Raw genomic sequence first — 23,707 nt, 5'->3', positions numbered from 1 at the left:
TTGACTTTCGCGATGATCTCGGTATCGTTAGAAACCGCTAGGTCTGGAATTTCTGTTTATCAAATTGTCTAAGCCCTTCCTACAAACGAAACGGAAAAATAATCCCTCACTTCCGAGTTCACACTTACGGGGAATAGACAGTAGTAATTAATTTATAACCCGAGGCGCGCCCGCCTCTTGATGTGGATCGGATTTATCTTGCAGTGCATCACTGCATGTAGACAGGGCTTTGGGTTTCCGTATAGATGTCCAATGTTACGTAATTACGTACAGTACGAAGCAATCGATTTCGCAGATAAGTAAGTTCTGTTGACAATGTTGTGGTAAAAGTAATTCGTGAACGTTTCGCGTATCTGATTGGCGGTTCGTCTCTGGTTTTCACGTAGCTGTGGCACATTCCTAAAGACTGATGAGTTTTGTTTAGAGTAGCTGCTCGCCAAGTCTCGTGACTTTTACAGAGTCAACATTCCTAAGGCCCGTAGCTGAATGCGTAACATATACAGACAACGTGAATGTGACTACTGTACAGGCACATTTTAATTAATACATATTGTATCACTAAAATTTCATAAAATTTTATCTTCTAAGTAGAGCAGGCTCGGATCCAGATAGGGGTTCAGGGGGTTTCAACTCCCTCTTTTCCAATAGGTGTGGTTCAATAATTTCATATAATTTCATTAGAAAAGAGAAAATTAGTAATGCTATAAATAACAGCTACCAGGTCAACCCCCTCTTAAAAAATTCCTGGATCCAGGCCTGTAAAGTTATTTATTGTAGCATCTAATGTCTTTGGCGGTTTCTTCAGCTGTGAAATACAATCACGCATGCACATCACGTCTTGGCAAACAAACACAACTGTGCCAGATGTACACGGCCAATCCAATTCTTCAAAAAATGCAACTCTTGCTTGAAAGCTACCTGCAGTAATCTACACAAGAAACAAACAGTCACATAAACAAAAGGTCATTGCAGCTGACACACACACACACACACACACACACACACACACACACACACACACACACACACACACACACACACACACACACACACACACACAAGTACCTTTTCCAAAGTTGAATACCATGAGCTTCCTTTACAAGTATTTTCATCATGCCTCATATCCAGTTGCATACTCTAATATAACGTTAAAACATCGTCAGCTTACAAACAAGCATGTGCAATGGAGCAGTACCCACATTGATGGCAAATTTCACCGACTCAGCCCACGCTTGAAATGTTTGCTCTTTGTCAGATATTTTAATCTGGATATTCATAAACAAGATTTTCTATATCCCAACAAAACGAGATTTCAAAGAGACACGTACCTGTCTTTTCCCATCTGTTTGACAGCTCTTCAAACTCTCTTTCACTAATCAGCTCACGTGCATCTTCATCTAATGACTGATGAAGCATCACTTGATGAAGAATCACTTGGTTCATCATCCTGACCATCCAACAAGTAAAACAAGCAAGGAAAAGCAATTCTCTAAATGTTCTAAAGCCATCATGATTATATTTTTCAAGTGACAAACAATTATAATATTCCAAAGATGTAAGAAATGTGGAAAAATTTTGAAGTAAGAAAGATTCATGTTGCTCGGCAAACAAACAATCGGTTACACGTTCCATTATTTAAATGTGCACACTCTACTCTACGATCTACACTCAATGTGCATTTCAAATGTTCAAAATGTTTTCAAAATATACAACTTTGCTCTTACCAGACCAGGTGATGGCATTATATATCCAACTTTGACGTTTGCCACCCTTTTCTGCTTCTTTTGCTTCTGACAATGCAGATGGCAAACGCCCTGCCTCTTGTGCTCTACAGATAACAAGACATATTTCTATTGGTACAAAGTGAAATATATTATTGTTATTGTTATTATTACTATTATATTGTCATTTCTTGCCTACCTGTTGCGAGTATCCTCAGACACCTTATGATTGAGCTATCTTCTTAGCTTGCTTGGCTTCTAATTTCATTTGCCGTTTCTTTTCTCCACTCTACAAACTGTCAGTGCAAACGTTGTGCATGGAAATACATGATTAACCAATACTCTAACAGCAGCCGTTCTTGCTCTTTCTATCTTGGGCTTGGTCTCATGCACCTTCCTTTGCACTGTGAATCTCCTCTCCCAACAAATCTCCGTTCTCTTCCAATCTCAGCTAGGAATTACAAATTTTGCAATCACGCACGCTCAGCTGGTGACAGCAACTAGTCAATATACCAATGATTTCTGTATTCTCTCAATTTCTTCGTCTAGGCTCTGGAGTCTCTTCTCGTGTTCAATTTCATTTTGCACAGTCTCTTTACGAGCCATTTCTTCTTTTTCTTTAGCAATACGTCTCTTGTCCAACTAGAGCAAACAGAGATCCCACATAGACACATGCATCGCTTGCTAGTCAAGTTTGCTACAAACTAAGGATCCCATTATGAAAGTGCCAATGAATATGACATATACTAGTACAGGGGTACACAAGCAGACAACAGAACAGAGGAACACACCGTGTACCTATATCTCAAGATCTGGTGACACCATACGTTAATGAAACCCGTAGATATTATTCGCCAAAATTGAAAGACATTCTGGATCATTTCGGCAACATATTACCGTCGCCAAAACTTGCCGGTACAGTACCACGTTACGTATAACCAACCCTACTGTAAAGTAGCCTCGCGTGGCCAGACCTTCGGAGGGAGTGGTGTGTGTGTGTGTGTGTGTGTGTGTGTGTGTGTGTGTGTGTGTGTGTGTGTGTGTGTGTGTGTGTGTGTGTGTGTGGTGTCAAATCTCATTTGTGTGCCCCATCAAGGTCGTCTTGAAAATGTCTTGTATGCAATTAACTCCCACTCTAAAGTCTGATTGGCAAGACTAGAATTAGTTTTAGTGAGCATCTGCTGTTATTTGTCATTTCTCTTTGTAACACATGCTATACGAGCAAATTTAATTGAAACATTGTTACTTGTGCTCTTACTCAATATGTTATGTATCATTCACAAACTTGAACACTAAATTAAATTTGAATTTGAAACTGAACTGTTGCGAGACAACAACAGGTACAGTGTAACCTTTCCGTCATGCTTGTTAGCAATGCTGTCAAGAAAAATTGTCAGATCAATATTCATGCACTTGCTCTGAGAGACAGTATCGACAAACTATTTTTACCTTAATTAACTTATTAAGGATATCAATCAAAGTTAAAACATTTCACCCACCCTTGCACGCTCTGTCTGAAAGCTCAAGACAAACTTTCATGTTTTACAGTAAAGTGAAGAGATTGTTTGTGGTAAGTTTAGTTAATCAATTTAAGAAATTTGATCAATCAATCAGTGGGCGAGTGCTAGTCTACAATTCGCTCAAATACATTCCAGGTGATGTCCCCGCAAAGCAAGCCACTTAACTTAATTATATGTAGAAACGAGCAGTTCTAGACACACGATCAATTTCTAGAAATTGTCAGGAAACAACAAACGCGTGATCTTGGCTATCAACTAGAGCCACACCAATCAAACGTCTTGATGCTTGGATTCGCTGGTCCAGTTTTGATCTTGACCCCCAAAATAATTTGATGTGCACACTCGCAATGATATTACGCTTTACGTGACATGACTTAGTAGAACATATCATAGGACTGTGCAATGACTTAATAGTGCATGTGGTCCAGCAAATATTTCCGCGTTTGATCGGTATCAGCGTCTTTGTTTTAGTGTCCATTTTGTTATCTCACATTTCTCGGCAGTGCGGTAAAAACTGCACATGAAAATGTCACGTGATCATTACTATTTTCTAGTTCGGTCGGTCCAGGTTTCATGTCCAAATATCCGAGCATCGAAAAAATTAGTTGGTCCCCTAGCCATGCAATTTAGTCGTTCGAGCACCTCATGGACCATGAGCTAGATAGCTGATCATGATAGGAGTAGGAAACACGTACGCAAACCAGCCAACTACGTAGCAATGAATTCAAGCTAACCAAGGCCAGCAGTGACTGTAAATCTGGTGTCTCCGTAGAGCCTGCTGCTAGTGAGCCGAGAACGTGATCTTGCCCTGACGAGCAATCCGCTGCACCAAAGACATAAGAAAGATTGAAACTCAACTTCAAAGGTGTCAGAGAGTTACTAGATGAATAACTCCAAAAAATCGTAACTATAAAAATATTTAATACCAAACTCCCGTATCTGCTTGGTGTAAGACCCCGTATCTGGCACATGCAATCTTTTAATTTAGAGCAGCACCCAGTCTGTGCACAAAAGTATTATTTTAAAGGCTTCATCTACAAGACGCCTATCACTGACTCTAACCATAATTATACACAGTGACCAGTCAGTCTCCGTTATTCCCGGATGTTGGCTAAAAATTAACATCCGGGAATAACAAATGCGCGGTGAGACTGGTCACGAGTCTAGTCTAAACTCAAATCAGATTGAGTGAGTTAATCGACAATCGTGTGAAGTTTCCTAATGCAGCTTCTACAATATTCTTGGTACATATTTACCTGGGAGATGCTTTCTAGACGTACCATGCCCAGCATCAGTATGCATGCAGATGGTATATGACACGTACAATTTCTGAAAGCTGCAGTGCAAAAATATTAGAATTATTATTATAGTACCAAATGAAATTTATAAAATTAAAAAAATATATACAAATATATCATATCATATCAAATGTAACAATTTATTACTTGATAAAATGTAAACTAGCTGCTTGAGGAAATGTAAACATGATCATCACAAAAAGTAGAAACTTCTGCCAGTATATCATAGTTGACGCATTCAGCAGCATTGACTTTGTCTTTGCAAGCACTAGATAGATATCACAAAACTGATTATAGTACAAACAAAATCACAAACGTATTATATTGATTAATTAATTAAGCAATGAATAAATAAACAATATGTGCACATGACTTGCAGTTAGAATGGGCATATAAACCCGTTATTACTTGACCTTGTAAAGTTAACCCCTAATAGTTGTGCGCAGTACGTTAATTAATAAAGGAGATCGTAACTGCAAGTTGCTATAACTATATAGGCTAAACAATCACTATAGCAATACCGTAATCCCAATCAACAAGAAAAAGTTCACATTCTTTGTTTACCTCCAGATTCAGTGTCAAGTCCACCATCGCTGTGCAGCCTTTTAATGTGCGAAGAGTGACTCATGAATTGATTTGCTCCATCATGTTTCTCAAGCAAATCAAGACACCTAGCAAGTTCATGATATGCTAAACAGCACCATTCTGTTTAATTACTCTTGACTACCTGCAGTATAAGTTATATAAAAGTTACTCACATTCCCCTGTTCTCTTGTCATTTGTTACAAGATACTGCTCTCTTAATTCAGCAGCTTCCCTCAATGGAGCTTCTGCATCATCTGGTTTACTCTGTGCCAATAGACACACACCAAGACAGTGCAGATCTAGTAAGACATAATAAGAGATGCATGTTAATTCTAAATGACACTTCATGACAGGAACAAATTTGACTTTCTCCTCTTTGGGGACAAAACTGTGATTTGAAACAATTCTGAACTTTAAGAAGATTTTTAAGCAATGACTCAGCCTCACTAAATTCTTCTTGTACTACAAGGCACTGACACAACAGTCCCCTTGCTTAATCAACACAACAAAACACAAGCACATATATAAATCTAGATCTATATAACCTCTCTTTAATAAGTTAAAGGTTTCTACCTTGCATTAAGGCATAGTCATCCTCAGGCTCATCTTCAAGCAAATCTAAAGATTCCCTCAAAAATTTCTCAGCTTTCTGCACCTCATTGAGCAACAACCAACAACGACCACAATGGCACAATGCTAACATAACAGAAACATTAGCAAGCAATTTCCATCAATACTTATATTTACTAGCTGTACTGTTCAACATTAGCATGCAACAACAATACAGTAAAATAATTTCACCAAACTGTTTATCACATCAGTATAACATATGCTACTCCACTTTTTAGTTTTAATAAAAATAAGTTCAACCTTTTGCATTGGCATGCTTGTCTTGCTCTCCTTTTACTTGTTGCATTACATCTTTTGCCTTTCTGAGATACTCTACAACCATGTCTCTCTTCTTCCCCATAGCAAACCACTCTGCTATAGATTGAAAAGCTAGTGAAAACATAATCCTTTAAGCTAGCTATATGCAAATAAACAGTTATTTGCTATGATGAATGTTTGTACTGTAAAGTGTAGCATAGGTAACAGGGTGAGAGTTTACAAGATCCAGTGCCTTTGTCAGGCAGCTTCCAGCATCAATATGCCGACCCCAATGCATGTAAATTGTTCCCAACAACCACCAGCCTGTAAATATGCAAAAATTTCTTCCATCAAGCATTGCGTTTGCTCTTCTCTTGTAATACAATATATAACAGTTTGAACACATGAATAAATTTCTCACCATATGCAACATGGTAGTGGTTTGGTGATATGCACATTTTTTGCATCTCCAGTGCTTTTTTGACAAAACTTTCGGCTTTTGAGTACAATCCTCGATCCCAAAGAGCAGCAGCCCTGTTTATCAATTCTAATAAAATATGTCAGTGTAACATAATATTACAAAATTCTGCTACTATTTTTACAATCTGACTGTCCTTTTATAAATAAGAAATATCTAATTTAATGTGTCAAAAGGGAATCATTGTGTAAATTATATTTCTCATTGATTCTTTCAAATAAAACTTGTTACTGCCAAGATTCAAAACAATTTAACTCTCAAGACTAGAATCAGCGTTTCAACATCCAGAAGATTTTGAGTTTCTGAGATTATAGTGCAGTCATAATTAAAACAAATGGTGTGTATGCATAGCTATATATATTAAATAAATCTATATTATAAAAAGCTATATGTTATAAAACTACCTATAAATTAAAATATATAAATATATTTATATCAGTACGTGTATGTTTGAAAGGGTAAGCATACAGGTGATATATGACAAAAACCAGATACCTATAAACTAGACAACATCGGTTGACATAAAACATAAACTCAAATCCACAATAAAGTATACAAACCCCCACACGCTTACAAGTTCATTAATTAAATAATCGAAAGATGCCACTTTATGGCTCTATTTGAATTAATGTAATCACACCTGTTGCAATGTTAGGATGTATTTCAGGTAAACAACTTCTATAAACTGTTAGTGCAGACTGTGACAAGTAATCTATTTCTTCAGCATTGCTTGCAGTTGCACGAATACGAAGAGCAACTGCAATTGAGTTGAGACCTAAGAAATAAATGTATATCAGTTTTGCAACCAAATGCAGTCTACATATAAAATCATTCTACTATTATATGTTCAAAGTCTAATTGATAGTTGTTGAAGTAAGTTAGGCACAGCTTTGCTAATTGTCAGAGATTGTAAAAGTAATGTCTTTCTCACAATAGACTTCAAAATTTCCAGACTATGTGTGCTCCATGTACCAAACGACTGCACTGACAATGGGTAAAAGACAGCTCCAGATGCGATGATGTTGGTTTCATGGAGATGGTCCTTGATTATTAATTTCTCCAGCCTCAGAGGCAGCTCCCGCATGGAATGAGTTACTATTCACATAAGCGGCTGCAAAAGAATTCTTGACTGCGACATAAGAAACAGGTTTTCCCTGAATGAAGTCATGCAGGATGGTAGACATCTCCTGGGCGGTCTCTACTATTAGGGATCAAAGCAACGTTGTTCACAACAAACTCCTGGGTTGTCAATTAAGAGGTTGTGAAAAAGCACTTTACAAAAGGAGTCATGCCGTTTAATGATCCCAAACCACATCCAAGACATTATCACGTACCATAGACGTCGATATGTCGTAACCACATGGACATCTAACAGCAGACAAATAAGACAGAGAAATGTGGCAGAGCTAGCCTAGATGCAAACTCAATTAACAGACTCTTCAGGACCATTTCATGGCGAGACCTGAGTTCTGATTTGGGAGTGCCAACAACCATGAACCGGAATGAGGCATTGATAAAGCTCACTTGTGTGGGCCTAAGAAGTAAACTAAGCATAATCCCATAGATCTGTACCTCTACTAGCAACTAAAATATTTAGAACCATCTTTGCATTACTTATACTTCCTGTTCATGCAAGTTTGCTATTGCTTTACTAATGGTAAGACCATTCATAAGAGTGGTAAGACCATTAATTCATAAGAGTAGTCTTCATTGAAATATCGTTGATAACCTGAAGACTGGAAGGTGACCAAAACCAAAAGTTTCCAACACCATGTAGTGGATAGAAGAAGCAACGAGAATATTCAATACTGTCTTGATGGCGTTCATCCTTTTCGACTTCGCCTGAAGCTACGGCGGCTCCTGATTGGATGACTGAGCTAACGAGGTAGGATTGCTGAAAAGAATTTCGAACGGTAATGTGCATGTATGTACACACATGACGTGTGTATGGTTACCCTTTCAAACATACATGTACTATTACATACATGTAATATATATATATATATATATATATATATATATATATATATATATGTTATATATATACAACAATCATTTGTCGATATATTCTGCTACAAAATGTAAATAGAATCCAACACACTTTACATTTCATACTTTGAGCATAGCTTTGACAGTTGGTTGCTTCAGCCCACTCCAGACCACTTCTCAGACGCTTTGCAGTCCTCTCAATCATATCAAAAGCAAAGAAAAGTCGACAACCTCGAATGATTTCAAAAAGAGCTAAAGAAACGTTTGTATTACAACATAAAACATTACTTGACACATACTGTTGCAATTAAGTGTCATATTTTCTGGCATGCATGCATGCATGCGTGCGTGCGTGCGTGCATGTGTGTGTGTGTGTGTGTGTGTGTGTGTGTGTGTGTGTGTGTGTGTGTGTGTGTGTGTGTGTGTGTGTGTGTGTGCATGCGAGTGTGCACATACATGTACATATGTACAGTATTCACTGCTTTCTGTATGTCTTTCGATCAGTTGATCCACCAGTTAGTTTTCACTTAAATTGTCTTGCACATCGTTTAGTCTGTCATGATATGCATATATTGCTGTCTGACACTAAGAAGTAAAGTTTTTTTGTATATTGCATACGCCTTCTGTTTTTGAGTATACAAAACACATGACTTTTACAGGCTCGGCACGTACAGTACGTTAAAATTGTAAAATGGCATTAAGGCATGAACTGTACAACAGAACAGATTAATTAATAAACAAATTGTTTGAAAGTGTTTTGACTACAATTTAATAATAACTATATATAATTAACAAAATATCCTTATTCTGACCTGCAAAAGCTAATGACTTGTTTATGCAAACACCATGTCAAGTCATGTAATCGTACTCCTAACACTTCACTATGACTTGGCATCTTCACTGAATAGAATTAATACGTCATGAGCCATGCATGCGTGCACCCTATCTGTACCTAATGTCATTAGATCTAAACTGTTACCTTGTCCCCATTTCTCTGCTGTTGCAGGTTGTTTGTTATGTGGTCGATTTCCAAGAATGTTTGCAGCTCCCTTAAACAAAGCAATGGCAGCTTCTGCTTCAAGTAGAATAGAGTGACATGAACCAATTTGTATTAGAGCTATACAGAGATGTAATTGTTAATTGACAAAAAACACCACAGTACTACTACCAGCTACATTCTCATTTAATGATTTAACTAATGACTGTTGTCATGCCAAATTGTATTTTACAAATATAACATATAGAAAAAGGCAATTATAATCTCTACACATATAGATAGTGTTGTCAGTCACATGCACTCATTCATGTCACATGTCACCATGTTGTACGTATATGACATGATGACATGTATATGTATGTATATGACATGTATATTATATATGACAACAAAATTTACGACATAAAACAGATATATGAAACAGACTATTTACCTTCAATCCAGGACGCTAATAATAAAAACTGCTAAAAGCAACTGTTGAAATAATTTTCTAAATTACAATTAATGGTTTTGTACAAAAACAGTAGTGTATCGACAAATGGCATGAGCATGTCTTCTTTAATTAATTAACTGGAATTGTCCTGGCTTCCAAAGAGTACTCACCATGTTTAACTGTGCGTTCATGCACTTAGTTCAACTGCGCCCCTTTAGACCATTGCGGCCAATATTAAGTGGTCTGTGCATGTCACATGTCATGAGAGCTCATGACATGACATATTGATATATCAATATATCATGACAACACTAGTAGCATACATTATACAAGTGGAAGAAAACATTACTCTTACCGTCTGCCAATTCCTGTTTATTAGCTTTCCTTTTCCGAGCATCAAAAAGCCGTCGACTGCAGAGAGGCACAGCAATATGTGTGTCATGTTGTCTTATTGCAAGAATGGAAGCCAATGCAATGGTTCTGTGTAGCCAACAATTTTTCGATAGGTCTAATCCGTTACATATACACAGAGCAACATGAAACAGATGCTTGGCATATTGTGCAACAGTGTCATCAGTTAGATGAAGTTCTTTCTGAAAATCAGTAGCTGATGGCAAAATTTTACAAAGTACTGCTCCTAAACACACAAGAGACGTATGTTGCTCTTGGCCTTTAAAAAGATGTTTAGACACACTGTATTGAATCATTGGATGCATGGCAAACGTACGACCTACATGAGTAACAGAGGAGACATCAAACTCTCCACTTGTTAGCAATGAGTGAGAAAGAATGCAAGTTAAACCATGTCGTACTTCTGTCTCCGTAGAGCCTTTGTTCTTCCAAATGACACCTTTTACTAAAATATCTTCAGGTATGTCCTTTGATGGTAACAAAGCTGACAGACGAAGAAGGTCACTGGCCAGTGGAGACTCCAAACATGCAGACTCAATGTCCAATCTCCATGTTATGTATGCAGGAGCTCTCACCAGTTCCTCTCGTGCCTTCAATATCTCTTTTTTCTCATCAACAGTGAGATCACTGTTGTCTAAACCTTGTGGAGTAAGTCTTCTCAAATCGTCCAGACTCTCCAAATGCAATGATGCTAGTTTAGCATCTATTTGCTTTAGATTGTAGTTTCTTAGCCATTGCTTGACATTTGCTGGATTTAGCTGAATAATGCTCTTGTCTTGCAGTTTCTCCCAAAGATCCTTAAATGAAAGACCTAGGCTTCTTCGTAAGTTTGCAGCATGAAGTAGAGCCAATGGCAAACCATCAAGACATTCATCACCGGCAATCTTCTGAGCGTAATAAAATCCCTCCGGATTATTTCTTTGAAATTCATCCACAGTCAACTGTTCACCAGATAATTCCAGCAGAATCTGTACAGATGGACTGACACCAAGAACTTTCAGAGAAAATGTGCTGTTCCCTCTAAGCTGATGATGACTAATATTGGCCATTCGTGTTGTGATAATCACATCAATAGCAATAGAAGGAATGTAATCATTGAAGACCGGCAGTTTGTCTGCTCCATCATAAAGAAAGAGACATTTCTTACCACTATGTCGAAGAAGTCCTTGCAGCCATTCAAAATCCTGTGATAAGCTTTCAAGCTTAAGAACAGTCTGTCCCAAGACAACAAGCTGAAAAAATTGCACAAAACATTCACTCTCACAGCTGTTGTGACCATATATTTATAAATCACCATACAACAATATCATATAGTGTATACTCACATTGTCCTTGACTGAATTGTGAAATGTTGATAATGACCCTAGATCAAAATAAAAGACTCCACCAGGATATCTCTCTCTGTAGCAATCTGCATATCTGAATGACAAAGATGTTTTCCCTAAGCCTCCAAAGCCTACAATAACCTGACACAATTAACAGACATGATTACACAACGGTATTTAGCATGACAGTCATATCTATATAATGTTCTAGGTCCTTCTCAACTGCCACAACATGCACTATTATATGCATCATGAATCACTGACATGGGTAAACTAAACTATTGATTAGTGACATGCAGCATGTGTGAGATTTGATGGCCTAAACTGACACCACTGAGGGCATTTGTTTATAGTTCGATCAATAATTCCCTCCTGCAGTGGAGTTTATTCTTCATTCTCTCTGAAACCGTGTGCCAAGGATTAATCCTCCCTGTCTTTTTGAAGATTTCATGGAGTTTTTCTCTGTCCATAGATAACAATGTAGCATACCATCACCACCCTAAACGATCAGCTATGACTGAAAGGGTTGTGTAAAAAGGAGTTAGTTGTAAACCGACTTCATATATAAAATTGCCTACATAATTTATTAGTACTCATGCAATCCTTCATTTGAATATTGTATATGTATACCTTTATTCTGGGTCTCCCTTCTTTCAAATCAATAGTAAAGTAGCGTGATAAGCTCTTTAATTCACTTTCTCGACCACAGAAGAACCCACAGCTTATCTGCCGTGGAAATGGTATCTCATCTGAACCTTGAAAGAGATAACACAATTAGGTATATAATGAAGGTGTATGCTTCCATAGTACATTAAATCTCTATATAAACTAGAACAAGATGATCAGAACTTGCCATAAAGTGAAACTGTTGATTGATGTTGACCACTTGAGAGACTCTTAATTTTCTTTATTTGCTTACTTGAGATATCGTAGTATTGAGTAAGCACAAGTGTAGAAGTTAGAGCAGCTAATTCTGAAACTTTGCATTCTTCTTGAACAAAAATATTTGTTAAGTCTTCTGGAGACACTGGCCATACATCATTTGGTTCTAGCAGCCGCAGCAAAGGTTGCACAGCTGATGATGCTGCTCCTTCTGCACAAAAGAAAAGGAATGATCTTTGTTGCAGCAGCTTCAACTTAGACATACAAAAACTCAAATTTCAGTCTACCTTCATTGATATCACTTGATTTAGCCAAACTACTTGGATCATTTTGAGGTAAGTCAGACTGTCCTCCATACAACTGAGAATTGTGTGTCACCAACCAGGCTAAATGTATAACATTTGTTGCCCATAAAGTAGATGTTTCGATCCTAACTTCCGAATAGTCACAACATGCACAAGAAATCTGAAAAACCCTTTCAGATCTTTTGGTGTTTTGTGAGTGTGGCTACTTAAACCACAAGACTTACAAATCCAACCACCTCAAATCACGCCGTCTGCGGTCCATTTTGTTTGCAGAAACGTTGCCATCACGTTGCAGCTTGCATCATGATCTAATCCATCTATAGATGGAATGCTCCCAAGTGCTGGCAGTGCTTCTGCAAGCAAAATGGACGGAAGAATGCGTGGTTTGGAGTGGTTTTGAAGTTTCAAGCTTCGTGGTTAGTAGCTACGCTCCAGAAAACATCAATAGCTCCGACAGAGTTTGTCGTTTTCAATGTGACGTCACGCTCCCAACAGATAAATAATTACTAGAAGTTTTTTAGTACCTAGAGTAGGCTAGTCTAGTTATATACAGTTAGATAGATAATTGCACATCTTACAAGCAGATTCGCCTTCTTCCCTAAGCTTTCTTTCACATTCCATGTTCTCTTTAGCGCCGCTCATGATACGTGTACAGTTGCCACATGTGTAGAGGGCAGTCTTGCGTAGCCAGACCCCAATCCCGCGCACTGCACTCGTCAAAAATATGTCCCAAAGTTGAAAATACTCTAACTAGTAATTAATTTATAACCCGAGGCGCGCCCGCCTCTTGATGTGGATCGGATTTATCGTGATCCAGTTGCAGTGCATCACTGCGTATAGACAGGGCTTTGCGTTTCCGTCTAAAAGTCCAACGTACAGTACGAAGCAATTGATTTCGCAGATAGCTAAGTTCTGTTGCGACAAAAACTGGCAATCGCGATCGCAAACGTAAATTACACTGCTGTGGTAAAACTAATTCGTGAACGTTTCGCGTATGTGATTGCGTTTTGTCTGTGGTTTTCACGTATGACCTATAGAAATACTGTTTTATGATTGGGTAACACGGGAGGCGTGGCACATTCCTAAAGACTGAAATGCGTTTTGAGTAGCTGCTCGCCAAGTCTGGTGACTTTTACAAAGTCCTGTTTCTTAATTAACATTTTTAAGGCTCATAGCTGAATGCGTAACATATACAGACAAGGTGAATGTGACTACTGTACAGGCACATTTAAAATTAATACATATTGTATCACTAAAATTCATAACATTTTATCTTCTAGATAGAGTTATTTATTGTAGCATCTAATGTCTTTGGCGGTTACTTCATCTGTGAAATACAATCACGCATGCACATCATGTCTTGGCAAACAAACACAATACAACTGTGCCAGTTGTGCATGGCCAATCTACAGTATAATTCTTCAAAAGTGCAACTCTTGCTTGAAAGCTACCTGAAGTAATCTACACAAGAAACAAACAGTCACATAAATAAAAAAGGCTCATTGCAGCTGACACACACACACACACACACACACACACACACACACACACACACACACACACACACACACACACACACACACACACACACACACACAAGTTGCTTTTTCAAAGTTGAATACCGTGAGATTCCTTTACGAGTATTTTCATCATGCTCTAATATAACATTAAAACATCATCACCTTACAAAAACAAGTATGCGCAATGGAGCAGATCCACATCGATGGCAAATTCACCGACTCAGCTGACCCTTGAGATGTTTGCTCTTTGTCAGATATTTTAATCTGGATATATTCATAAACAAGATTTTCTATATCCCAACAAAACGAGATTTCAATGAAAGTACCTGTCTTTTCCATCTGCTTTGACAGCTCTTCAAACTCTCTTACACTAATCAGCGATGAATCTGATGAAGCATCACTTGATGAAGAATCACTTGCTTCATCATCCTGACCATCCAACAAGTAAAACAAGCAAGGAAAAGCAATTCTCTAAATGCTCTAAAGTCATCATGATTATATTTCTCAAGTGACAAACAATTATGATATCCTAAAGATGTAAGAAATGTGGAAAAAATTTGAAGTAAGAAAGACTTATGTTGCTTGGCAAACAAACAATCAGTTACACGTTCCATCATTTAGGTGTGCACACTCTACTCTACGATCTACACTCAATGTGCATTTCAAATGTTCAAAATGTTTTCAAAATATACAACTTTGCTCTTACCAGACCAGGTGATGGCATTACATCCAACTTTTGACATTCGCCACCCTTTTCAGCTTCATTTGCTTCTGACAATGCAGATGGCAAATGCTCCGCCTCTTGTGCTCTACAGATAACAAGACATATTTCTATTGGTACAAAGTGAAATATATTATTGTTATTGTTATTATTACTATTATTGTCATTTCTTGCCTACCTGTTGCGAGTATCCTCAGACACCTTATGAGCTACCTTCTTGGCTTGCTTGGCTTCTAAGTCCATTTGCCGTTTCACTCTACAAACTGTCAGTGCAAACGTTGTGCATGGAAATACATAACCAATACTCTAACAGCAGCCGTTCTTGCTCTTTCTATCTTGGGCTTGGTCTCATGCACCTTCCTAGCACGTACCTGTGCTTCCTCCTTTGCACTGTGAATCTCCTCTCGCAAAAATCTCCTTTCTCTTCCAATCTCAGCTAGAAATTACAAATTTTGCAATCACGCACACTCAGCTGGTGACAGCAACAAGTCAATTTACATACCACTGATTTCTGTATTCTCTCAATTTCTTCGTCTATACTAAGCTCCGGAGTCTCTTCTCGTGTTCAAATTCATTTCGCACAGTCTCTTTACGAGCCATTTCTTCTTTTCTTTAGCAATACGTCTCTTTTCCAACCAGAGCACACAGATCGCACATAGACACATGCATCGCTTGCTAGTCAAGTTTGCTACAAACTAAGGATCCCGTTATGAAAGTGCCAATGAATATGACATATACTAGTACAGGGGACACAAGCAGACAACAGAACAGAGGAACACACCGTGTACCTATATCTCATGATCTGGTGACACATACGTTGACGAAACTCGTAGATATTATTCACCAAAATTTAAAGACATTTTGGACCATTTCGGCAACACATTACCGTCGCCAAACTTGCTGGTTCGTTACGCATGTACATACCGTAAAGTAGTCTCGCGTGGCCAGACCTTCGGAGGTAGCGGTCTGGCTACGCAAAGACAGTGCTACATTCGATGTCGCCCTCAGCGTAAAATACATGTATTGTAGTCAAGAAATGATAAAGAAGGCACATTTTTTAATACATATTGCATCACTAAATTTCATAACATTTTTATCTTCTAGCTAGAGTTATTTATTGTAGCATCTAATGTCTTTGGCCGGTACTTCATATGTGAAATACAATCATGCATGCACATCACGTCTTGGCACACAAACAATACTGTGCCAGATGGCCAATCTATAATTCTTCAAAAAATGCAACTCTTGCTCGAGTGCTACCTGAAGTAATCTATACGCAAGAAACAAAGTCATAAATGAAACTATTCATTGCAGCTGACACACACACACACACACACACACACACACACACACACACACACACACACACACACACACACACACACACACACACACTCACATACCTTCTCCAAAGTCGAATACTTTGTTATTCCTTTACGAGTATTTTCATCATGCAATAAGTCTTCTGGTGTCTGCTTGGTATCCAGTCGCATACTCTAATATAACATTAAAACACCATCATCTTACAAACAAGCAAGCGCAATGAGGCAATCCCCACCTCCATATCGAATTTCAGCTGACTAAGCTGACCATTGAGATGCTTACTCTTTGCCTGATATTCTAACCTGGATATTCATAAACAAGACATTCTATCTCCCAAACAGCACGAGATCTCAAAGAGACCACCTTTCTTTTTCAATCTGCTTTGACAGCTCTTCAAATTCTCCTTCACCAAGCAGATCACCTGTACTACCTGCATCTGATAAAGCATCACTTGCGGGAACATCCTGACCATCCAACAACTAAAACAAGTATGGAAAGCAATTCTCTAAATGTTCTAGTGCCGACAGTATGATCGGTATGTTCTTCAAGTGACAAACAACTACGACATCCTGAAGGTGTAAAGAAATGTGAAAAAATTTTAAGCTAAGAATGATTCGTATTGCTTGGCAAACAAACAATCAGTTACGATTTCCGTAATTTAGGTGTGCACACTCTAAGATCTACACTTGATGTGCATTTCAAATGTCCGTAATGTCTTTATAAACACTTTGCTCTTACCAGACCAGGCGATGACGTTAAATCCAACAGTTGACGTTTGGCACCCTTTTCGGCTTCTTTTGCTTGTGACAATGCAGATCGCAGACGCTCCGCCTCTTGTGCCCTTACACAATAGCATAACGTATTACAATTACAACAGAGTGAGAGTGAGCAGAGAATACACTGACAAGTGTAGGTGCACAGTGCACTGAACGACAGAGGCATTACTGTAACCCTAACGCATGCGTGGTTAGAGTTAATACCAAGACATATTTCCTGCATACCTGTCACGAGCATCGTCGAACACCTTACGAGCTATCTGCTCAGCTTGCTTGGCTTTCAATTCCATTTGCCGTTTCTCTTCTTCACTCTACACACTGTCGGTCAGCGCAAACATTGCATACGAAAATACATAAACGATACTCTGAAAGCAGCCATTCTTGCTCTCTCTATCTCGGACTCGGCCTCCTGTGCCTTCATAGCAAGTAGCTGTGCTTCCTCCTCTGCACACCGCACCTTCTCTGCCAACAAATCTGCTGTCTCTTCCGATCTCAGCTATGAATTACACAATTTGCAATCACACATAGCTTGTGATAGCAACAAGTTTGCATACCAATGCTTCGTTTGCTCTCTGAGCTGCTTCTTCAAAGTACTGGAGTCTCTTCTGCAGCTCAATTTTCTCTCGTACAGCCTCATCACGAGCCATTTTTTCTTTAGCAAGACGACTCCTTTCCAACTACAGCACACATCTCACATATCAATCACTTGTGTACCCCACTACTAGCTTGTGTACCCCACTACTAACTTGTGTACCCCACTACTAACTTGTGTACCCCACTACTAACTTGTGTACCCCACTACTAGCTTGTCTACACCACTACTAACTTGTCTATCCCACTACCACCTTGTGTACCCCTCTACTACCTTCTGTACCCCTCTACTACCTTCTGTACCCCTCTACTACCTTGTGTACCCCTCTACTACATTGTGTACCCCTCTACTACCTTGTGCACCCCTCTACTACCTTGTATACCCCTCTACTACCTTGTGTACCCCACTAGTATATGTTATTATTCATTGACACTTTCATAAAGTTCCTTTCCAGCACACCTGACTAACAGACAGGAAGACAAATAAACGAACAAACAAGTGGACTGGTAGATGAATGAAGAGACAACAACTAGATGCATAAATGAACACACAAACAAGCCAAATACAACAAAAACACTAACTGCAACATCAAATGTTTGATACCAACCAAACACTGCACACAGAGAACAAATGCTTTGTCAATCTACAGCACCTGTTTCCTTGCTTTTTCTTCACGAGCTTGGGCTTTCATCTGCTGCACTTCCATAGAATCCAATCTTCGTCGACGCATAAACAAATCATGGTTTCCAATACAAAGCTGTAATATCTAATTACAGAAGTACAGCACGGCCACAATGACTTACTAATAACCCAACAACAAACATCTATAACCAACAAACCAGTTTGTTGATTCGAAGAAGCGGAGCGAAAAAAGAAAAATCAGGAGACTTTTTATCAATAGGCTTTATAGTGAACTGTCAATACAAAATGATTTTATATACAAAATGATTTATTATATACTAACTGTCAGCAACAAGTGACTCACCCGTTTGTCATGAAATGAGATATTCCTTATTTCGCTCCAGGGAAACGAAATTTTAGGAGACAGCCTGTCGTCCTTCTCGTAAATGTTTAATCCTAACGCATCCACACCCAGCCATAAATCAGTTCCCTTCTTGTTCTATCAACAAACAAGATAAACCAATTGGAGATGACAAGCAAGAGCACACGTTACAATATCCAACCTTTATCTGGAAATAGTTCACTCCGTACATCTCCAAGTCTTGCGCGATCTTCAAGTACTCAATTTCGGCTTCATCTCTGTTCAATACAACGAATAAAAGAGGGGTATATACTACAACATAAATACATGGTAGGTCAGTGGATCATTCGGCTACCTCAGCAGACCTCTGTGTTCTGAATACCACGAAATGACTCTCTCCTCCCACATGTCTACACTCATTTGATACTGATCTATGACCTGCACATATCAGTCATGTGATCAGACGTTACGATTTAATGTCACAAACGAAACCAAGCGTTTACAGAAAATGCCGCAAGTGAAAGCCAAAATACCAGAAAAATTTCAATTCATTGAAGTCGAAAAATAATGTACAAAAATGTCCCATGAACAGGATACATACAGTAAATACATTTAAACATGACACTACTGGATCTTCAAACTATTTCATGCATATACATTATAACTACTAAATATTCATGTAACATTGTGTTAGGCAAACGAGATTGAGTAGCAATAATTTCTGTCAATGCATTTGCACAGGAACTCGGATAACAGACTATGTTAATTCTTCTTCTAGATTTCCTTGCTATTCCTTTGTCAAGCCCCACCCTCATCCGGTCCTCGATCTTTAATTAGTCGTGAGTCACCTCACTCTTTTCGCCAAGAAATTTCATTATTCAGTCAACACCTCGAGAGGAACCTGTGATTTCAGTTTGTAGCACATGACATTGCACTACTCAGTCAAAATTATAATCATGTGGCATCACCATTATGTCAATCTGTCCCTCTATTCAGCCGTAAATTCATACGACAATAACCCACATAAATATGCATATATAAATAAAAAATAAAAATAAAAAATATAAATAAACGTACGGTGACCTTCAACTGACATGACAAAAGAGAAAGGATTGCTTCACTCGCCAATAATTTACTGTAAAGAGTATAACTCTGGCAGTGTATGTATGTCAGATGACAATGTGTCACATTTACAATTAATCAATAAAAGCAAAGCCCAGACAATATTATCTGTTATCCCACAAACTAAAATTGTTTGGCAACATAAACTCAAATAACAACGATCATTTCAAATGCAGTCTAGTGGCCTGGAAATTTCCCTCAGTACTAATAGTACAGAAACGAAAAACGTTTAAAGAGAACTCCCACCAAAATCAGCAATCTCTAAGATGAAAGCTGTCACTTCATGACACAACCCATTGCAACCGTTTACTGCAGACACTAACCAGAGAAGTAAAGCATTGAAATTATCTGTGTGGGTGTGTTTAGTACCCATATATGTAACTTTGATTGCTGGTTGGCATGGAAGACCGATACCTATGCACTTTTCAAAGTAAGGATTGTGAGACATATGGTAGCAAGTTGCGATTTATTGACTAAACCAAACTGGGACCCCAAAGTTATCACGCAAGTATCGACTGTGTCAATACAACCATGGAGCCTCAAAAGGAGCCCCTTTTTAAATTAGTTCATAGATCATGTCTCGATGAATTTTGGGTGCGTTAGGAGCACTTGGTATGGGTAGACTTAAAGTATTTACTTCCAAACAAGGACAGAGAGTAACTCATATGGGAAATCATCTGAACAACTCGTGGCCATATTATCTGCTTCTGTGGCTGGTTGGACCGTAAGCTTTCTGCAGGAAGACACTAGCCCTTGTATCTTACTTTCAGAAAGTTTTAGTATTTGGTGAGAGTTCCCATTTAACCATGTCTTGGCCCCAAGGTCAGAGATTAGAAAAAAGTGCAGCCAAAAATTACCACCAGCTTAAATTTACTGTACGCATCAATGCTTTGATATCAAGCTTGTGCCATCAATAGCTACACAACGTTTAATTAACACCATACAACTAGCTGCGAATATTACCCTTTGAGGTAGTAATCTTTCTTCAGCAAGAAAACCAGGCTTATAAACAGACTCGTCATAATCCCCAAACTTAGCTTGTACTGCATAGGATGCCAATAGCACTGACGCCTCGGGTGGACAATAAATCTCCATGTCTAGAATTTGCTGTTTCACTTGCAAGAAGAACAAGTGCTGTGTGATCTCTTGAACAAGCTCTTCAGACACATCCTCTGGATAGAACTTCACTTTAAAGTAAAGGTTCAGCGGATTCTCCTTTGGTAGGTCCTGATCAGCAACCTAAACAAAACACAGTGTCGTTATGCCTTCCACACTTAACATACATGTACATGTATTATGAGCAGCTACGAATGCACATGAACCTGCTTTACAAGTGGTAAAACATATTTTGCACATTAATACAGAATGTTCTCACTAGAGCCAGCCATGGCTGAATTTTGCAAGTTGGGAGGGTCTATGGCAGTTGGGAGGAATGATCGCCAGTTGAAAGAGAATAATTGCCGCATTTGTTGGTTACACCCACACTAACAAAGTTGGTAGCTCTCGGTCTTTGTGTAGTCAGACTGCTATCCTCTTGTTCGACGTATGCTGAACATCTGGCCACACGAGACTACTTAGCACCTTGGCAAAATACGACAGTACAGTAGAACAACTAATCCAAACAGCCCCCTGCCAAGCACTGTTTGGATTACAAAATGCGTAGCCTCGGACGTCCAGACCTTGCCTCAGACACATAGCTTACCAAATAAACGATCGAAAAAGCACCTATCCAAACAGGTGCCTTGAGGGAAATGACTTATACAATTACTCTATCTGAAGGCTTGTCTAAGGTTTAACAAGAATCTACTGCGGCATGGCCTCTTTCTCTAAAGCCTATACAGCAAGGAGTTGCCTGACTGCGAAAACGGGTCCCTGTTGTTGCCCCCTGTAATCTGGTCGATAAACTGATAATACTGTGCTTCATCCATCTCTTTCATTGTCAAATTTCTCAATATTCCATGACTACTACGTTCACCACCAAATGCAAGATATTAGTAATCTAAACAGGCAGTTATCATCACACACTACATGCAGTCAGAGAGATGTATCCAAATGGTACTTCATCAACTGCAATCTCATCCACATTTAGGGATCAAAGTGGCAAATGTTAAGTAAAAAGCTTGAAGTCAAAGTTCCACACTTGAAGTGGACATCTGCCTGTGTCTGTAACACTCTACTACAAGTAGTATGCAAGCAATCACAGCAGTCTGGCAGTCTCACTGTACACCTTTCTAATAAGCAAACAATTGTCTAGCTGACTAAAGAAATGTAATATGAGAACATGTGCTTAGTAAATGAACAGGTGAGAAATCCCTGCAGCCGTTTAATTAAGACTCCAAAATGCACACATACATACAGTTGAATAATCAAGCGGCCATTTCAAATTCAGAAACTAACAATTGAGAGACAGAGAATAGACAGGCAATGACATTTGCGTTGCTTCCATCAGCTGGTTAGAAGTATAACCACAAAAACAACAAACCTGGCTCACTCCTTAACACTCTCTATACGCTGTGGCTTCTCATTACTTATATTTACGATCATGTACAAATATGCCACATTGTATCTGTGCTATAAGCCCTTGCTTATTATCTGGCAGGTACACCATTTGGTTTGAGGTAGAGTGAGGTAAATACCTGTCAAACTGGAAAAGTCCCTAAACAAATTAGCATGGGCTGTCGGTTTCATTTCAACACCTACTAGGGTGTTTACCGCTTGCCGCTTTTCAGCCTCGACAAGGAGACGAGAAGTGCCATGTTGAGCAGTGTGCATGGAAGCGGTCAATGTTAATTGTGATCGACTGGTGCAAGTGGGTCCCTTGTAAAGTCGATCCGCTCCAGTTTCTAGTCCAAAACCAACTCGGTCGGACAACATTTGTCGGGACAATATTTGTTGGACAACATTTGTCAGACAACTTTGTCGAACAAATGTGTCAGACAAATTCATCCAACAATTTACTAGAATGTCCAGACAGACAAGCATCACTACCAATACAACGACGTTGTCCACTGTCTGGCACCTAGTTTGAGCTCTCCACTGCCAGATAAAAAATTCCATAACATTAATCTTGAGTTACATACTGATTTTCCTGCCTCTAAGCCATTCTATTAGCAATAATAGAAAGAAAGATATAGAAAGAAGAGAAAGAAAGAAGAGGTTGTTGGCATACAAATCTAGCAATAGATTACTGATAGCATCCCCTAGACAACCTATATATAATAAACAACCTATAAATGCAACCAACATGTAAAACACTCATTACTAGTTATCCACCCAAAGAAGAGCCAAAAACAATTTTCGAAAAACAGCAATTATTTTAGTAGATACTATGAAGTCATTCCAACAGCAAACATGCTCACCTTCTTGTCAAATCGTAGCCAGGCATCAATGCCCTTCACGTCTTTGTAGTATAAACCAAAAAACCAGGCCTCTCGCAAACCGATTGTCTTGGTCACCATGTCAAACAACGTCTTGCCTGGAGCCTTCGACTAGAAAGAGGCCAATGAAGAACATGTGAACCAAATCTAATATCTTTAATCAAACAAGAAGCCAGAATGGAAGTGGAAGTACGCAACGTACGTCTATAGAGAACTCGAGCTCGGCGTCCATCGTCGTCACACGCACGTCTAGCTGTTTGGGCATTTTCGAGTGTGTTGTCTAGCGCTGAACACCTCTCGACGTCTCAAAATCTCCGCCCTCAAACTGCCACCAACGCTACGAAGAGAGAGAACGACAGACGAGCCACCAAACGGTCAGAATCTCGCCCTCCTGCCCACTGCAGAGACGACGACGCGAATGAAAAGAAGAGGAGAGACACAAATACAAATGCCGAGCGAACGACGGTGTACGCATGCTCATTC

The 23,707-nt window shown here is 38.9% G+C and overlaps 2 protein-coding genes and 1 long non-coding RNA gene across 6 annotated transcripts; all 3 read right to left on the bottom strand.

Annotated features, from left to right (window-relative positions):
* Nucleotides 1-540: 540 nt before the first annotated feature.
* Nucleotides 541-4,138, bottom strand: LOC134191315 (uncharacterized). Of its 3 annotated transcripts, XR_009971761.1 has the most exons (9): nt 3,976-4,138; nt 2,235-2,363; nt 2,070-2,172; nt 1,921-2,010; nt 1,725-1,828; nt 1,329-1,447; nt 1,200-1,265; nt 1,066-1,137; nt 541-928 (listed from the first exon to the last, which is right to left on the bottom strand). It is a non-coding gene; the product is annotated as an uncharacterized LOC134191315 (long non-coding RNA). The 3 variants fall into 3 exon arrangements; XR_009971759.1 differs by having other exon boundaries at nt 1,329-1,828; XR_009971760.1 differs by lacking the exon at nt 3,976-4,138 and adding an exon at nt 2,520-2,738 and having other exon boundaries at nt 1,329-1,828.
* Nucleotides 4,139-4,578: 440 nt separating this feature from the next.
* LOC134184135 (uncharacterized) lies at nt 4,579-13,486 on the bottom strand. 2 transcript variants are annotated; one of them, XM_062651751.1, is made up of 17 exons: nt 13,390-13,486; nt 12,794-12,892; nt 12,478-12,717; nt 12,255-12,379; nt 11,625-11,765; nt 10,244-11,531; nt 9,438-9,575; nt 8,585-8,710; nt 7,110-7,244; nt 6,413-6,538; nt 6,196-6,315; nt 5,995-6,123; nt 5,698-5,820; nt 5,491-5,616; nt 5,298-5,423; nt 5,104-5,229; nt 4,579-4,807 (listed from the first exon to the last, which is right to left on the bottom strand). In XM_062651751.1, the coding sequence occupies exons 1-17, from the start codon at nt 13,451-13,453 to the stop codon at nt 4,683-4,685; spliced, it is 3,357 nt and encodes a 1,118-aa protein (XP_062507735.1). In that variant the 5' UTR covers nt 13,454-13,486; the 3' UTR covers nt 4,579-4,682. The 2 variants fall into 2 exon arrangements, with proteins under 2 accessions (XP_062507735.1, XP_062507742.1); XM_062651758.1 differs by lacking the exon at nt 7,110-7,244.
* A 2,570-nt stretch (nt 13,487-16,056) lies between these two features.
* Nucleotides 16,057-23,684, bottom strand: LOC134188848 (merlin-like). The gene is made up of 16 exons (XM_062657403.1): nt 23,427-23,684; nt 23,207-23,335; nt 20,811-21,086; nt 19,081-19,163; nt 18,928-19,003; nt 18,729-18,863; nt 18,583-18,657; nt 18,396-18,509; nt 17,706-17,828; nt 17,516-17,647; nt 17,377-17,462; nt 17,114-17,216; nt 16,739-16,854; nt 16,611-16,677; nt 16,456-16,548; nt 16,057-16,322 (listed from the first exon to the last, which is right to left on the bottom strand). Exons 1-16 carry the CDS (start codon nt 23,487-23,489, stop codon nt 16,272-16,274), a joined length of 1,722 nt encoding a protein of 573 aa, XP_062513387.1. The 5' UTR covers nt 23,490-23,684; the 3' UTR covers nt 16,057-16,271.
* Nucleotides 23,685-23,707: the final 23 nt, after the last annotated feature.

This window comes from Corticium candelabrum, chromosome 1 (assembly GCF_963422355.1).
Source record: "Corticium candelabrum chromosome 1, ooCorCand1.1, whole genome shotgun sequence".
Lineage (NCBI taxonomy): Eukaryota > Metazoa > Porifera > Homoscleromorpha > Homosclerophorida > Plakinidae > Corticium > Corticium candelabrum.
The sequence above is the reverse complement of the archived record's forward strand: the minus strand, read 5'-3'. Positions and strand labels throughout refer to the sequence as shown.